This window comes from Meleagris gallopavo, chromosome 6, assembly GCF_000146605.3.
Source record: "Meleagris gallopavo isolate NT-WF06-2002-E0010 breed Aviagen turkey brand Nicholas breeding stock chromosome 6, Turkey_5.1, whole genome shotgun sequence".
Classification (NCBI taxonomy): domain Eukaryota; kingdom Metazoa; phylum Chordata; class Aves; order Galliformes; family Phasianidae; genus Meleagris; species Meleagris gallopavo.
Genome location: NC_015016.2, coordinates 34,639,775 through 34,658,965, shown reverse-complemented (window position 1 = coordinate 34,658,965; position 19,191 = coordinate 34,639,775). Strand labels below are relative to the sequence as shown.

The window sequence follows — 19,191 nt, the reverse complement described above, 5'->3', positions numbered from 1 at the left end:
TTTTTTCTTTTGGCTGTGCTTTCCTTATCAAGTACTTTGAATCTTTTATACAAATTCTGGGGTAGCACAGTCTTCTTAGCAGCTTGTAGCCATTGAAAAGCAAGGCAATAATCCATCTAGGTTTAGGGCGTTTTCATAGAAGTGACGCAGAGCTGTGTCAATTTTAATGTTATGCTATGGAGAGTGCATGTAGCTCTCTCCACTTTAGAGGATTAAAAGTGACCTCTCTTACCAAAATCAATAAGGGCAGCTTGCTGTGACTAATAGGTTGTAGAAATTCAAAAGAGGCTGTTTGTAACACTGAGTTCATTCTCCCTGCCCAGCCCCAGACTGGCTGGCAGATCTGCACTTTGACATGTACATTCACGTGGCAAACTAATGTCTGTTATCCTCCCAGGGACCGAGCAAGCCACACACGTTTCAAGGAAGAAAGCAAACCGATATTTATTTGATAAGAGAGGATTTGGCAACTTCTATAAAGAAGCATGTGAGAGAAAGCAGAACAATAGTTAAAATGTACATTTCTGCATCTCTGGTGTGGTTTTTAAAAGACCCAGACATATTATCAGGACCTCAGCTAAGTAATCAGATATTTCACATCTCTCCATGAACTGAGATTTTTTTTCTCATCTCTGAGGAAAGGCTTCTTCTTCCTTCAGATCTTTGCATAGCTGCAATAGGCTAAAAAATTTCAAATTCCATTAGGGTCAGTGGAGCTGCCCCCATAAGGTATGAGATTATACACCCAAAAGTAATAATCATTAACTACGGTAGTACATGCTCAGTTGTTCTGGGTTCTCTTAACCACTACTCCTTCAGTTACTCTGAAGCACTTCAGATCCAGTGATCAAGTTTGGTGGCTTTTAGTAAGAGAATAATTTTGTGCAGTACTGGAAAAGGGTCATGCTACACAACTGGTGTAAAGCAAGTTTCCTATTTCTCATTTTTTAACACTAAAGGCCACCAGAAACTCATACCAGGACCTCCTACTTTATGGTTAAAATAGCCTTATTCTCTTGGATGTTTCTAACTTCCAATTTATTTTGCTTGAGGTACAAATTTAGGGAAAAAAACCTTACCCACAGTACATAGCGTGTAGATATTTTATCCATATAACAATCACCATCATTGTCTTTATGCCAAAAACACAAGATTTGCCTTGGGGGAGCAAGGGAGAAAAGGGGCTGAAGTGGGAGAAACCCAACTATAAAGGTTTAGGAGTCCCTAAGGAGGTTTATAAATAGACGACTGCAGTGTGCAAAATGTGAAAGAAACCCAGTCAACATTAGAACTCATTGCTGTTTTGAAATCTTCTAACTGTGTCCACTTCGACAGTGGACAAAGTTGTAAGCAAAAAATAAGTCAGGAAATTATTAGCATTTGAATTTTGGCAAAATAATAAATATGTAGGGGTATAATCAATAAATAGTAGGAAAGATCTGCAAGTGAACCACCAATTAATGATAAATAGGACTTGGCACAAAATAACTGCCAATGTGGATCTCATTAGATGGCCATGGAACCTGTTCCCACAGCAGCCCTTTCTGAGGGAGGGAAAGGTGAGGTAACCAAAATGTCTGCATACCCACCCCCTCACAGCTCTCGAGCTCCAGGATTGCAACCACCTGGGCCAAAATGACAACCTTATGCTGAGTGAAGGCCATGCCATGGTTCTCCAGTTTAATTGATAGGTTTCCTGTTCTCAGCTTTTGGACCTTTGCTCTGGAATTCCTCCTACACAAAGATGACCAAAACGTGCAGCTCTCCCATTCTCACTGGAGAGTGGGAATTTCTCTCTCCTCTGCTCAGCTTTTATTAATGATACCTCTTAAAGAGAGAAATGCCCCCAAGCAAGCAATATCAGTTAAACAGATAAATAGTTCACACACCAGGCAGGGAGAAGGAAGAGGGGAAGAGACCCTGACTTATTAGACTAGAAACAGACATACCATATTAATACAAGGAATAAGCATATGGTTCTAATAGGTTTTCTTAAAATGATTTATCAGCTGTGATTAAGCCCTCAACCAGCATGTCTATCTTCATAAATAAAATAAAAGTGCACCTTGCTCTGAAATATATCAGCAGTATCTTATTACCTAACCAATCCAATAGGCTGCAGTCCACTTTAAAATTTGGCTCCTGGGAGCAGAGTTTGTATTTAATAGCAAAGTGTAAGCTCTAAGGAGATTGCCAAGATTTACAGGCTTTACCTAGAAGACAGACTTACTGAAAACACTACTAGGAGCAAGGTTTATCCCTTCATCGTATGCCATATGCCATCCAGTCCATGCTGCTGTAATCTAAGCATGTACCAAGAAAGCTGTGCCATTAAAAACATCCATAGGAAGATGAAGGCAAAACACACAACAGCTATGCAATGTTGTTCTGAAGGAAATATCAGAATGAAATCAGGCAGTCTTCCTTTTTTGGGGATAGCCAAAATATACAAAACACAACTAAAAACCAAACGTTACAGGAGAATGACTCAACTTCATTGGGACAGAAACAATACGAAGCAGAAGGAAAGTGGACTGCCTTGACTGAGCTCTGCAGGATGATTCATCAGCTGGAATTCAGAAGAACATGGAAGGATTATGGCTAAGGAGATTTAGCTCAATCAAAAACGTATGCCCTCAAATATTGCCTTTCTGCATAATATAGGCTGGAAAAACATTCAGGCCTTCCCTCAGAGTATGAGGATCTAAATACAAAAATCCATTCGAATACACTCCATTGCAACAGAAGAAGATAAGACAGACCTGCCTGCCAGCAGAAAATAAAATGTACTGATAGAAACAAGCAAAGTTAAAACCCATTCCTCCAGATATTTTTGCAAGGTCATGTTATGAACTCTGTTGTCTTGAAAGTTTTTCTGCGCAGCTCTGTAACAGTTCAGCATGCTAACAAAATGCCTGGAATAAGTGTCTCGACTACAGATATATGCTCAAAACAAGACTCAAAGTCACTGGACCAAAGTGCCAACTGCAGAATTCCTGTATGAAATGCATCACCACGTCTACTATGAAAGCTCCACAAGTTAAGAAAAGCAGCTGAAGCATAGCAAGTCTACCCATCTGGAGAGAGGAGGAGAGCATTCTTCCTGTCTTTAGCAACACTGAATAACAGCTGATAAATCTTTAACACACATGGTTTGCACGATGCCCTGTGCTGAGACTGCGGAGATATGGAATCAATCCGAGGTTCTGCCACAGACTTCCTCTGCAATTTTTAGCACATCACTTGAGTCCAGATCCTTTATGGTAGCTCAGTGATTTGCTCCTGCTTTATTTCAGCGAGAGCAAGACACCAAAATGCCTTTGAAGATCCCTATCAATCTTTTGGGGTTACAGTGCTAAAGATATTTAGGAACCAAAAAACACAGAAAACTGCTTGCTTAGTGGAATAGTGGAAGGGACCAAACTCCCTTGGAAATATTACTCAATGCTTGCAATCCTTTCAGGATCCTGGTGTACTGTTATGAAAGAGCTCTGGAAAACAACATCTTCTGCAATCTCCTTTTCCTTAGAAGATAAGAAAAAGAGCATTCCCCTCTCTATAGGAATGTTCAAAAGTTAATTTAGGAAAAGGCAACTACAAACCAACTGTAAGCCCAAAAGTAGATGAGTAAGTCTTTTTAACTTGTTGGAATTAGCACATATGAAAACTCAACCCATTGGAAAACTTCCGATACAGGGCGATAGCGTATCTTTACAGTACCTGAATGCACCACGCAAAAGAAATGCTATGAAATTAAGATACTTCAACACACGTACCAATGTTACATTCAAAGTTTGGGAACTATTACATTTCAGTCCGAGTCTGGGGTAATATTTTGAACTTTGAATTTAAGAATTTTGAGTTATTACCTTGATAACAGCTTAACTGATTGATAAAGCAACAGGTTGAAGTTATTACTATTCCTACAACAATTGTACCCTGGCATTTAAGTACTATATTAACATAAATCTTTCCTAGTCTTATTTTTCTTCTGTTATAAAACCCATCACATAATACACTTAGTCATAAGAGGAGAATAAGCAGTCAGAAGGAACTTTGACTTGAAAAAAATATGATTCTTCTTACATGTTTAGATAAGCGTGCATGTGTGTTTGTGATTGCGTAATTTAAAAACTATTAAGTATTTAAACATAGGCCTCTGTTTTCTTCTTGTGTACAACATGTCAATCAATGAAAATTGAAAAGTGTTCTGGAAGAAGCTTATGAGTTTGTTGGTTTGTATTATTTCATGAGTGAAATACATTTGTTTCTAAGCACTTGTCTCTGAAACACGTACCTGAACAATATTCTTGTTTCACCTCAACCAGTCCCATAAGGTTTTAGCATATTTGCAAGGGAAGAAGGGAGCTAACAGGATTGCTGTAGGGGCAAGGGCACATGCTCAGAAGTTATACCATTCTTCATCAGCACACTACAGCACTGACACTACCTTCCACAAGGCCATACTTAAAAGGAATTCAACTTGCAGATATCTTATACTGCAATACTAGAAACTGAACCAAAAGAAAAAGAAAGAAAAAGTAGTTCTTAAAACACGGCTCTGTGCTGCACTTTAATCACATGAACATATTCGACCATAATTTATTTCTCCACTGGACTATTTCATTTTGCTGATACTTTTCTAGCAGAAAAGTGCCTACAATGGAACAGCATGCCTAGAACAGGAGCATTAAGTCAAGCAGAGAACTTGCTGGCTATGAGCTTTCTGAACTGGCCATGAACTTCCCACATTATAGTCAGACTCTAGATGTGAGTAGTTGTTTACGTATTATCTTGATGCACTGAATACTGATTAGAAGATTTCAAAATGGCAAGATAAGCCTTCACAAGCAATGCATGCAAATTCCAGCAGGAGTTATTTTAAAAATACTTTCATGTTGAAAATATTCAACTCACTGCTTCTGAAGGTTACTTTATGTGATATTCTACACGTTACACTGAGCGTAATTCCATTCTGTCTTGTTCCATGCAGGAAGGTAAGGCATGATGCGTTTTAATGAAGCAGAAATGTTCAGAAATGAATCCTAACCCCTCCCGTCCTTGACAATTCCCTCACACCCAAACTTAATGCTCAAAGCATGATGTGACAGGAAGGCCTATCCAGCAGCAGAAACAGCCGTATTTGCAGGTATAACCCATCACAAGTTCCTTAGATACTTAAATGCTCAGAGTAGTGAAAGCCTAAAACATACAGCTAGCAGGAAAAGGTGCCAGCACATTCTGCTTTGTTGACTTGGGTTGCAAATTTTGTCTATGGCAGAGCTGTCAGTGCTGCAAAACTCAAGCTCCTAAGAGCTGTAATATTTACTCTTCTGAAAGTGGAAGCTTTATAGCTTTTACCTATATTAATTTTGGTAATGAATTTGACATGTTTGTGTCAGGAAGAGTGCTGTTAAGATGATACAGAAAACCTCTCCCATAGAATTACCAGTGTGTTTCTTTCTAATCTATAGCATTCTTTGCTGTTAAGCAGTGGGTCATTCTTGGAAGAGACCTTGTGCTAATATTTAATGGTATGGGTAATCAAAGTGACAAAACAAGCTGACAGCCTCATTTCATAGAATCGTTAAGGCTACAGGGACCACTTGCCATGGGCAGGATCATCTTCCCCTGGATCAGCCTGTGCAGGGCCCCATCCAAAATGGCCTCAAACACCTCCAGGAATGGGGCATCCACAGCTTCTCCAGGCAGCCTGTGCCACTGCCTCTGAGTGACGAATTTCCTCCTAAATTCAAATCTAAGTCTCCCCTCTTTTAGTTTAAAACCATTATCCCTTGTTCTACAACTACAGACTCTTGTAAAAAGCTTCTTGTCTTTCTCATTTCAGTTCACCTCCAGGAGATCATAATCATTACCATTACTTAAGTCCACTCAGTTCCTAAGCAGAAGACTAATCCAAGTGTATTTTAAAAGATGACCCTTCATAGATGAGCTTACAGTCTTTGTAGGTAAGACACATCAAGTATGAGAGGCAGAAAGAGACACTCTCCCACTTTACACAGAGAGACAGTGATTTATTCCAGGTCAAACAACTGGGATATTAATGGACATGCAGTACCTCAGTACCACCTCTCCCAGAAGGGTGCAGTAATGGAATGGAAAGTACAGGAATGACAGCATAGCAGCAGGACCCCAGGTTACAGCAAATGAAGACTTGTTCAAATGCAACAGCCATAAGCACAAAGGAAAGAAACTGCTTACCTTCCAACCTCAGGGATACAGAGATCTCCAGAGAGATACCCTTGCCTCCACTGCCAACCCTTCAATAAGGTCTGGGAAGAGCTAGATCCTGGCTCACTCAAGTGCATTGCTTGCACCTGAGCTTCCCTGGGTTGGCCCTGCCTTTCCACCAGGTGTTCAATCAGTGGTTTGAGCCATTAGCATTTCTGCTACAGATACACACAGTGTTCCTAGAAGTGTTCTCTCAGCATTTCACAGCTAATTTGGGTTGTCACCAGCCCACTTAACCAGCTTAATCACAACAAATTCTCATAGATTACCCACAGGCTCCCACTTCCTTGAAATAAGTAAGTAAATAAATAAATAAATAAATAAATAGGGAAAGAAGGAGAAAGAGGCTAACTGGATTGTATCTTTTGAGTTTTCAAATTATGACTCCCAAGGAAGGAAGGAAAAAAAAAAATGTTTTTCTCTTACAAGATTTCAATGTCATACTGTGTGCTAAGCCACAGTGATATACTAAAATAAACAAAACTTTCTTTCAGAGTGCAAAGAAATTAACCTGACAAAAATATTTTCACAAGACTTTTCTGTGCCCTGAGTAAGTTTTCCATGCTGCTGGTATTGATCTCCAAGCACTGGTAGGTCCATTAGGAAAATACTACTTTGCACTTACTCCAGGTACAGGAGTAGAAGTTTGCAGAAGCACTTTGTTAGTAATAGTTATAGAGGAGTACCTTTCTTTTGTGGCCTTTGTCTCTAGTATTTGCATAAAGCCCTGCTGGGGCCCACTTCAAATTCCTATCTGTCAGTAGGTAATGTAAGAATGAACATACAGCAGACTAATTGAAAACACAGTATGAATGTTACAGGTTTAGCTAGCCAGTGTGAATTTAGACTTTCTTTAAATTTTTATTTAAATGATTTCTCCCTACTCCCATCATCCATTTGAACCCTTAAGATCACCATTGACAGCTGAACAGATTGGTAGGAGTGCAGAATAGGACATCCAGAGGTCACTAGACACCTAGCATCATCAGGTAACCCGATGCCCTTTCATAGGCTTTAATCACATTATGCAACTACTTTTTGTGAGTTGAAGTGGACTCTGCAACACCAAACCTCATAATTTACAGCTAGTTGCACAGAAGTTCAGATCAGTAGATTTCTACAGATTTCCAGTTCCCAAAAACAAGTGCCATACAGAAAGTACCACGTAGGAATCCTCTTCAGTACTGATATTTTGCAGAGATGTAGGAACATATAGATGTCTCTTGATGATGGCCAGTTCTCCCCTCTGCAGCACACGAGAAACAACTAAAGTGTATAATTAGATACATTTATTATACTACAATTCTGTTTCCTCACATTCATCATATGCATAAAGCTGTGAGGATCAGTGGTCAGTCTGGGATATTTTCCCAGCCTTTGACCACAGCTTGGCCTCTCATATTTGGATTTTCTACTTGCTCATCTTACTATGTCACAGTCTCTCTTCTTCTCTTGTATCTTCCCCAATCTTCCTCCTCATAAGCCACAAATTTCTAGATTCCCTTTCCATATTCTTTCTATATGCCTGCTCTTCCTTTCTTTATCTCAGCAACCAGTGTTCCCACTTCTTCCAAAAAGCCCTCTTATCCCTTCACTTTGCAGACATCAAAGTATTTCAAAGATCCCTAAATGCTGCTACCTCCAGATTTCACAATCCCAAGCATTGACTCAGGCACACGTCTTGCCTGTATGAATTTTGAATTGGACAGCAAAGCAAGTGACGCAATACAGCAGCTACAAGAAGCAACACCTATACAGGAAGCAGTTGCAGCTGGAGACACAGACACATGAAACTGATGCTGAGGCATTCGCTAAGGAGAAGTGCCTTCTGGCTGTAGCACCATAGCTGCTGTGTGACCACCTTCTCCTACTTTTAGCCTGTGGTACCAGTTATTGTTCAAGTTAGACAAACAGAGATTACTGTGAGAATTAAGTCAAATAACACAATGTCCAATAGCTGGAGAACCTCAATGGCAGGGGACATAGCATATGAATTTCCAAGTACTGTAGAATGTGTTCAGTAATGTGTATCAATTCTCAGAAGCAACCAAATCATTGGATGCATATTTGAAAAGTTAAAATTTCATGCATTACCTCTTTGCTCTGTAGTGTATTGAGCTATTTCACAGTTCCTTGAAAGTTTTAACATCTCTTTAGGATGCCTCAAAACAATGTAACAACCTTCAGGCACATAAACAAGAATAATCTGGTAAAGAGTAGCCTATATAACTCGACATGAATTTATAAACACTAGAAGTAATAGAATAACTACTGCAAAATTGATACATTATCTACTAAGTTAAATTCCCATCCCCCAACCCCAGCATGAATACTTTGTGATAAATAAAGACACACAACAAAGCTGGCAGCAATGACAGCTAAATCCAAGGATCCACTGTGATGCAGAGGAAAGATCAACACTGCTTTTTAAACTAAATGTCTTCTCATAATTCGCACTTCCCTGTAATGTATTTCAGCAAGTCTGCAATCCTCACTTCAAAAGATGATATAATTTTCCCAAGCCTCTCCCTCAAGAGGTGTGTGGTTTTTATTATAGTTTACTTAAAAGCAGAGACTTGGAATCAAACGCTGGCAAACACATTACACCCTTTTAGAAACTTAATGCTTGCGTTTTTTTGTTGGTTTGGGGTTTCTTTTGTCAACTGCTAGGATCGTTTGAAAAGCGTGTCACAACTTAGAGTGCCACCTAGTTTCTAACCCAAAGGTTACCAGCTGGTAAGAGTTCAGTCTGCTTTCACCATGACTGTTAAGGGGAGGAAAGGTTCTGCCTGCTGATACTCACCCTTTTGTTGTTTTCTTCTTCTTGTGCCTTCCTAAACTCGTGCTCTAAGGAACAGTCGATGTCGTTGAAGAGGCCCACTTCCTCACAGTTCTTCAGAAAGCGTGTCGGTGTAGGAGTCTGATCTGAGAATATGAAAAGAAATGATCGCTGATATTTACTATTTGAAGTAAAGGGAGACAGTCTGACCAAAAAAAAAAAAAAGGTTCTAGCTAACCTTTCCAGGCTGCCCCACTCCTACCGCACCATCATTAAAAGCAAACCACACAGCACTGAAGTCTGACACTATGCACTGCAGACAGACAGTGCTTGCCAGCAGTGTCTGAAAGCAGGCAGCAGTCATCGTTCAACCAGAAAGAAAACAGGCCAGATTTTCACAGAGCATGTAACACAAAAGTATATCCTTAACATGTGGAAATGGTCATTATAACTATGCATAAACCTCCAATAATAAGTGCGTGCAAAACAGCGCGCAGACTGCATTATAACGCACATTTACACTGCAGCATGCAGGTAAATGTGGCAGACATGCACTAACTCATGCCTTCAGAGCTTGAAAAAACACCCCCAATGAGCACGTATCTGAAACACATGGGTGTTAGCCACAGTATGAAGTTCTGCTTCTAGTGCAATTTTCAAAGAAATGAAACATCAAGGAAAGCATCAAGGAAAAATAAACTTTGACCACAAAGAAGCAGCTATATTTGTTTTATACCTAAAGTCACTGATAATACATGTAAACTATGAGATCTGGACTAAAAAGATTTTTAATACTTTTCTGCATCTCTAGGAATATTTTTGCCCTCTCAAAAAACCCAGGGAAGAATAAGATTATTTTGAATCTCACAGACTGTAGGAACTCAAGCAGGTACAAGATTTTCATCTTCTTTTCAAAAACCTGCAGGACAGATGCGCTAAAGTGCTCTGTAGAGTGTTGCTTGAGCAATGACTTTGGCTGGTCCTTGTCCATGAAATGAAAAATCAAGCCCAAACTTGGGAACTGTCATCTCTTCAAAGACCAGCTCTGAGGCAACACCATTCATTCTGAGGCAAGTTCTTTGCTACTGCACATCAGCATCCTCCCGGAATTACAGTACAGAACCACATTAGGAAAAGCTTATTAACAAAACCTTCTCTTGCACGGTAGTTTCTTGTTCTCACTTCCATATTCCAGCTCAAACTGCTTTGGAGTACCTAATTTTATGGAAAGACTGAGCTGTCTCCAAAAATCAACTTCCGCATGCTCAGAGACAACTACCCTATTGTCTGAAACTCATTCTTTAAAGAATGAAAACTGTGTCATACTTAATCCCATTGCCTATACCCAGCCAATTCTGACCTCAGAAGAAAGCATCCCACTTCAGTGAGCTCTGGAAGAAAAATTTAGTATCTTGCACCTAGCTAAGTTCAATTAAGATCCAGTATTTCACCACTACAGGGAACAATTACCAGACACAATGAACATCACCTATCAGAACAGAAACACACAGCAAACCCTAAACAAAAAGCAGCAGAAAAGGAACGCATTCAAGAGGAAATGCAGTTTCCACTTGGAAACTAAGCAATTGGGATCCATCTTTTCCCCCATAAAGCCACAGTGAAGCTGATTTCTTCCTGTAGAAAGCATGGTTCTACAGGCTTGACTTTCTTAAATAATATAAGGGTTAACACACGGGTTTGCATTTATATTTTTGATGGAACAAACTGAGGTAACACAAAAGGCAAATCCTCAATGTTAAAATCCTGGTTTATTTCTTTTGGCTTGAACATTATACTTGTGAGCGTAAAGGAAACAAAACTCAAGTGTTTGGGAATGCGCACGTATTTATCTATTAGTTTTCACAGGTTTTTGATTACTGTATTACCAGGCAGAAGCACAAGACTTTCCAAGAATCTCACAAGAACTCAGCATAAGGAGCTGTCTACGAAGTGCTGACACCATGGAGCCTGAGGGTACTTGCCACTGTATAGGTCCATACCCTAAACAAGAAGTGCCAAACTGTTCTCTGGGGGTAACCTTACTGATCTCAGTAGATTTTCACCAGGAATACTTTTGGACTGTGGACTGGAATTTGCAGTGGAAGTAAAGTGTACTGAAAAGAAGGAGAGATAAACCAAGTATTACTTTAGCAAAAAAACATGATTGCCTTGTAGAAAAATACAAAAATAATCTTTGCCAAGTCTGACATAAAAGGCACGTAGGTATTTGAATGTGAGGCAAACACATGAAACATCTTATTTTTAGAAGTGGCATATTCATATCAAATAAGTAAGGTATCATTTTCATGACTGAGATGAGAAACCAGGGTTTCATAATAAACAGGCCAATAGTACCACATCCACCAAAACTAAAAATCCTAAGTTGCTCTGTACTTGCTTGAATCCAGATATATAGATATATAATTTTTTGTGTGTTAGGAAGGGGAAGGAGGTGCAGGGTATCTACCTTAACATAAAAAAGGTCTTACTATTTCTCATCAAGATGTACAGCTGTTCAAGAAATCAGGAATTACTTTAATAGATTACATCAGCAACTTAATGGGTAACAAGTTGATTATAAGGCATGTGTAACAGAAACCAGTATAACTGTTTTTGATCTGTTCGGCATCTATTCCATGACTGTAAGACAGAAAGAAAAAGTTGTCCATTAAATAAATACATTTTAACAGTGAAAACAAACCACCCAGAGAAAACAAACAAAGGCTTCATATTGCTTTCTTCTGTGTGTATGAGGAGTGTGTCTTCTGTATCACAAGCAGACTGAGATAATCTGCTCTGTTTTGTTATCTGCAGTGGGCTACACCCAGTCTTATCAATTAACTGCTTCATTATCTAAAAGCATTAAAGCTGGTAGTTAAACTACATTATTTAGATCACCAACATATTGATATGGTAATCTTCAATGACTACATCAGTCTTCCTATATAGTTGCTGTAGCTTCTACAATTCAAAAATCAGACTGGCAAGAATTCTAAATGTGATTTTATTAAAACAGACTATCCCCCTCTCTTCTCCTTTCTGTCAAGGGAAGGAAAAAAAATACCATGTAAGTACCATCATCAACTCCATCCATAAAGCCTTCTGGAAGACAGCTCAGCCAGATGTAAACCAAGAGACAACTTTCTGCCTTGTTCATCCTTCAGCATCTGTAGAAACCAGAAGTCCATGAAACTTCTGTGTTTGTATGACAGCAAAACTGATCAGGATCCAGATTCTAAAGCACAAGACTTTGCACAATAATTACACTGCACATATATTGCATCCACTTATTTCAAGACCTCATATCTACCAAACCCACTAGACTTTGTTTGTTCCTAACACAACTGTTTAGCCGCTGGAAAACAAGCTCTTCCTCAGATGGTGGAAGAATTTGTAGAAGAGTTTACTCAACACCACAATTACCCTTAAGCATAAATTAGGTGTACCCTCATGTTTTAATTGGGAACAATATTACAAAGGAGACCCTAGCATAAGTTACACATTCAGGTCTCCTAGAATTAATAAAATATTCCTAATTCTCAGCACTTAAAAATGCATTAATAGTTCCAACAGCTTGTGCCTGACCTCACTGTTCCCTGTTTGGTACAAACAAACCTTTTGTTGCTATCACTAGCGCCCACAACTATTGGAGGCTCACTGAGAACAGGGCTCTGATTTGTTGTAATTCAGCAAGTGGATGTGCCAGACCCATCTGGACTAAAACTCAGACAGAGCTAGCACTACACTCAGCATTCCTGCTGAGGACACGCATTACTGTACAAAGCTCTCCTGCATGCACAGTGTTATCCACACAGCTCTGACTTTCAATGGCCCAAACTGCATTTTTAAATAAGAGCATCTTGGGATTTGGCTCACTCAGGGTTATCCCTAGATATCCAGCTGTTAAATTGACTGGCCATCCCAATCCAGTCCCATTGTTCAAACAAAAGTCTTTCCATCCCAAGCTGCCTCCAGCAATCATTTCCTTGGCTTTCAGGTATTCATCTACCTAAATGTGCCATCAGACCATTACTTAGCAAGTTAATTCTACCTAGCCTTTACCACTAGGTTGAACACAGAACCCATCAAGCTTCAAACTGGGCAATAAATATTTTGTTCAGCCTATTACTCAGATGAACAATCAGCCTCTCTAATAACGTAGTCATAGACAGAAAAGCTGCAAGAAACAAAGTTTAAATAAACCCAAAAAATGTAAGTAGATACATAGAAGTATTAGAGCAAGACCAGAAGGTCTAATCTATGCAGATCCCAGGGTAACCTATTCCTTCTTAAAGCAGAAAGGTTCACAATCAGATTTTGATTTTAACTTCACACACAGAAAATATATGGGCTGCTGAACATTTTGAAAAATATGTCTTCAGTGTTTGGAGCGATCTCTGTTCTCTGAACACACTGAAAATATATACTGTAAGGCAATAGGAAATTTTTATTTAGTAAAGAAAAAGAATCCTTTAGGTATTCACTGTGTTTGTCTGTGTGGTTGAGTCTGTGCGTGTGTGTGTTGGTTGATTTGTTTTCATTTTAATTACCAAGATAACAGCCTCAGAAAGGACAATCAGTCTCAATACTTTACTTTCAAAATAACAGCCTTTGTAAGTATAAACCCAGGAAATGCCATGTTAGTTTGCAGCATACAGTTCATTTAAATCATCAAGTAAATCATCATTTTATAAAACCATCAAATCCCAGAATTCTACCCCTCAAAGCACAAATGAAAATTTTAAAACATGATACCCACTAAGAAAAGAACTGAAGAACCAAAAGAAAAGCTATGTGAGACAAGCTTGATTTGAAAGATAAGAAGAAAAAAGAAAAAGAAAAAAAAGGAAAAAGAAAGGAAAAACTTCCATAAGTTTAGAGTTTGTATTGAACATTAAACTACTGCAAACATTATTCATCCTCAATAAAAGCAATCTAACAGCACAGCTCCAAAGTGTAACTTGATTCTTCATCTTTAAAAAAAAATGTTTAGTCTGATGTGCAGTAATAACAGCCATTTGGCTTGTTCAGCTGTGGACTCTGTTGAAGTTATATACTTACCCATGTTATACTTTCACACAATGATAACAAAGTCTGACTAACAGGACTAGCAATGAAATTTGAAGGGCTGCCCATCAAGCAGCGACAAGGAAAGACTCAAGTCCTGAGAAATTCAATAAGTTTCTTCATTGATGCAGCAAACTACCACCCAAGTGTACTAAGAACCTCAAGGTCATGAGACCTCAAGTATGTGACAAGAGTAGAAGAGGAAGAAATGGGTGCAGGTGCACCTGGCCAAACTACCCTCACAGTAGAAGGCTCCCCATGAACTTTACTGCTAAAAGATTAACTATTTAAAGTGCTGATTGGACTTTCTCTGAGGGTGCACATAATAGGTATAACACGTCTTCAACCTTTTCTCAGAACTTGCTCATGTGAGTTTTAGAAGAAAAAAGTGCAATTGACATTTCATTGTTAGGTAAAATGAGGGACACAGAAGTGTACAAGAAAGCAAATGAAACTATATTTCCTTACTTGCAATCATTTTGCACTCTACTAAATTCATGTCTAGATAAACCTCCTGTGTAAATCGCAATGAGAAAGAAAATGAGTTGATGAAGGATGGCATAAATTACCTCACTGGCATGGGCATTACCTGGAAGAGTAATACACTTGCACTGCCTTTAGCAGATTCTTGTCTAGAGATTGATTGTGATTCTATAGTGGGCTTTGCTACCAAAAACTCAGAAATACAAAAAAGTTTCCATACAGGTAAACCTAGCCTCCCCTTCATCTGGTAGCAGCACTTTGGGGAAGACCTTTTCCTCCACAAAGGTGGTAAGGTTTCAGACCCTTCTAAAACGTGATATGTAGGGAATCTCAGTGTCCCTCCCTCCCAGCATTCAGTCCCACACAGCTGCCAGAACTTACCTGGAGGGAAAAATCTGTCACCAGGCATTAATATTTCAAAAACAAAAAAGCTTTGACATGCACATCAAACTACAGAGTTTCAAAGCAATGTAAAGTGCAGTTAGCGCAACAGCAAAGAGATGACATCTATTTCAGTCAACCTAACTACAAAGTTTCCTACAGGAATGACTAACCTAGAAAAGTTACACAAGATATTCCATGTTAACTTGAACAGCTCTCCTTTGGCTAATAAAGCTGGAAGTGGAAACTGTCCATGACTCTCACTACAGCAAGGTTATAAAATAAAGTGCACACACAAAGGAACAAATAACATTACTTTTTTTTTTCCCTCTCTTTTTAAACAAATGTCAAGTTATCCAACAGAAGAATCTCTTGACCATAATGAAATGCTTTCTAAGGACCTTTTATACATTTACAACATCAGAGAACATAAATCTGTTTACTTGTGGTAAGGGTGACAGAGCACTGGAACAGGCTGCTCAGAGAAGTTGTGAAATCTTCTATGGAGATACTCAAAGACCCATCAGGACACCCATCTGTATGACCTAATGTAGGGTATCTGCTTTAGAAGAGGAGTTGAACTCAATGATTTCTTGAGGTTCTTTCCAACCTCTGCAATTCTGTGTGATTCTGTCAATGTACCTGAAGTTTCTGAGTTAGTTCAAAATTTGCCAGATACCATAAAATTTGTTCATCAACCAGCAAAAAAAAAAGTAAATGTAGTGGAGCTAGTTGATAACATAGTGAACTCTTTGCTATACACACCAAATGAGTCAGAATAGAATCAATAATTTCAACCAGGTCATGGAACCTTTTTTATTAAACACTGATTCCACCTACATAACAATATCTACCTTTATGTATAGCACATACTTTTAACTTTCACTTGCAGATCAATATTCCAGATCTCAGCAGATTTCACATAAGAAGCATGTTCCTACTTCCTGAATCATATTTTGTTTGGTTTTCATGCTGTATTGGTACAAGATCAAGAACCCCTCAATTTTAGTATATATTGACAATAATGGTTCTTATAAGATGTGCTTAGTGCATACTAAGTATCACTGATATTAGATTAACTGTCAGAATGGGTGATGAACTACATCTTGAAACACAGAAAATAATGTAACGGCTACCTGAAAGCATGCAGCCCATTATTTAGTATGTACTAATTGCTTACAAATTTTTTTCACAATCTTTTTGAAATAATGAATGGAATCAAACACAAAGTGCCACATTAAATTATAGTACACAACTGGAGAGAAAAAAAGAAGAGACTCACTTCTACACAGCTTAAAAAAGGAAGAAATAAAAAAAGAAAAGCAGCATCGGTTAGTAATGCTGCACCTTGCTTATTATGGGGCAAATGCTGCTGCAGTTCTTTGAAACTACTGATGACAGAAAATTTAAAGGATAAAAAAAAAGAATAATAGAATGAGCAAAATTGGAAAAAAAAACAGGAAGATGAAGACAAATGTCTAAGAAAAATGCCTGTCTCTTTTTTCCCCATATATCATTAATTGTTCATTACACAATCTAAGAATAAAACATCTTAAACTTTAAGGTATGTAGATTTCCCCAGGGTTTAGGTGGGTAACGAAACAAACATTTTTCAATGTCTCTCTGGAGAGAGAAGGTCTGCAATGCTTCGATACAAGGACTGCATGATGACGAACAAATCCACCAAAAGCACAAAACATAAAAGCCATACACAAAGTATCAAGTTGCTGAGATATTTGCCATAGTCTCTGAGAACACATACAGCTTTTCACTCTCGTTATTACAGAAGATATTCATACACAAAGCACAAACAACACATCCCTCAGAAACAACCTGTAGCCAAAATGGTCACAAAATTCTGCACTTCTACATACTTAGCTGACTGCATGCCAAGGGCCCTCACTATTGGTAACAGTGGTGTAAACTAGTTCATGCATTTTGCCTTTGAAAGCAATCCATTGGAAGGAGCAGGATCACAGAAGTTACCAAACATAAATAGAGCTACTCTACTCAGGGGACCAAATATACTCCTTAGAAACTGCCCTAGAGCAAAACTCTTGCCAAACAAAGTTCTAACAAAACTGAGCACTTTCGCAGAGCAAACATGTTCACAGTACAGATGTCTTCAAGCAGTTTCACTGCCAGAGGACACTGTCTAGTGCAAGAGCAGCACTTTCTCATTCATGCTGGCAAACACAGGATTCTGTGGGCACAACTGGTATGCACCTGCTGCACAAGCCCTGCTCTCCTGTGTGCTGAGTTCTCGTTCATAGTAATCTTACTATCATAGTAATCCACCATGGCATCTTCAAGAATAAGAGAAAAAAGATAAAATCCGTTTGGGATTAGATCTCTGATTTCTCACAGGTACCTAAAGTCCCCAGCAAAATCCAAATCAAATATTTGCAAGCAATCGCTAGTGAACTATAATTTTCATAAAAATTAAGTGTTTAATCCACCAGTAAGGAAGAACCTCTTAATCATGATACAGGAGTACCTGAAATGACAACAGATGGAGGAATTTTTGCTGAGCAGACACTCCTAGATTACGATAAGAACAATTAACCTTGAAAAACCTATTTCAAACAAGAAATTAAAAAAAAAAAAGGGTTAACATCCACACACACGTCCATCGCAATCTTTTTCTGCAACTACTTCAAAGCCTGACAAATCCTAATGATATTATTCTTAAGAATTTGTTATGATAGTCCAAGGAATATACAATAGGAAAGTGAATAGGTGAGGAAAGAAACGGTAAGACTAACATTAGTTTGACCTTACCTGGCAGTTGTTGATTGTCAGCAAGCAACAATGTGTGGTTACTCAGACCAGAATATAAGAAAACCACTTAAGAAGCTAATGACTGTAATTCTATGTAAACATAGTTCTGTATAACCTCTGTGTATGATGGGGTGAAGTGATGAGAGAGAGGCTTAATTCTAGGGAGAAAGAATACTGGGTATTACCCCCTGATTTACCTTTCTTCAGCTGAAGGATTTACAGCTATTTACAGTGGGCAGGCCTTTATAAAGGTGATTCACATGATGTGGCCTGTTCCAGCAGCACAAATGCACTTCATTAACACACTCACTGCTGGTTTCCAGGTGACATGCACTTAAGTGCCCATATTTCATTGGCATGTTGACAAGGGAGTCACTGATAGAGCTACCAGCATGGCGGAGGTTCAACAATTTCCTTCCCTCTCTTGCCATATCTGTGGGATGGCATAAGAATGGCAGCTGTCTTTTTGTCCAAAGATACACGTTCTAGCTTATTTTACCTCTACTTGTTATTTCATTGGAGCTTTTTTTTTTTTAAAAAAAAAAAACCTACTGAGGTATTTTGCCACTAGCTCTCCAGTAGAAGTCATACTTTCAACATCATCTGAATAGTTATCTTGACTCTTGAATTCATGTCTTCTTACCTGATAACATATTATCTGTTTTTATTGAAGGAAACTTCAAAGTCATTTCATGTTTGTGCCTGTGAATCATCAGATGATCCTCTGTTGGAAAACGCTGTCAGGCAAAAACAGAGAGAGGAAAAGAAAAAAAAAAAAAAGAATTTAATTCTCTAATAAACTTTTGGCATTAGACAGAACTTTAAAAATGAGAGTTTGAAAGAAATGTATCCTACCAGAAATGTGTCCAAATGGCACAAAAACAGCCACAGACTATTTGTAAATGCAAGTGAGTGTACGCAACAAACATCAGTACTCTTCTTAGAAATATATTTGATGAAGTTCTCACTGGGGTTACAAACAGCAAGGGGTCACACATTTGCTTGAAAATGTAGCAAGATCAAGTTTGGGTTTCTAAGGGTCTGGGACACATGCTCCACTACCAGAGCTTCACATGTCACCACATGCCCGAGGAACTGTGATAACTGCTATTGTGTATGCTTTTAGCCCACGGCAAATGCAAAGTAATGAGCGTATCTTAAATCACTTCACTGGATTTTTCTGCTTTTGTGTCTTTCTGCAACCTATCTCCTGAACTCCTAAGAATATTCACAAAAGCCGGCTCTTCCATACTAGACGCATTCAGGCAAAATGTTTCTTTATTTGTGGAAAACTAATACACTGACATCAAACTGTCGGTGCAAAGGTGCTCAGTACCTTACAATTATTGGTGATCCTTCATAATAGTAAATTATCTTCCTCCCCTTTGTCAGGCAGAGAAGAAGTGCTCTGTTTTTAATGCAATTAATAGGTGTACTAACAGGTTCTG

General features: G+C 38.6%; 1 protein-coding gene across 1 annotated transcript in view; it reads right to left on the bottom strand.

Annotated features, from left to right (window-relative positions):
- Positions 1 to 19,191, bottom strand: part of LOC104911522 (cyclic AMP-responsive element-binding protein 5-like) — a 50,586-nt gene that overhangs the window by 20,780 nt on the left and 10,615 nt on the right. The window contains exons 3-4 of the mRNA XM_031553939.1: positions 18,387 to 18,480; positions 9,056 to 9,177 (exon numbers count right to left, since the gene is read on the bottom strand). Of these exons, the coding sequence (XP_031409799.1) occupies positions 9,056 to 9,177; positions 18,387 to 18,480 (216 nt within the window). The remainder of the gene's footprint in view (positions 1 to 9,055; positions 9,178 to 18,386; positions 18,481 to 19,191) is intronic.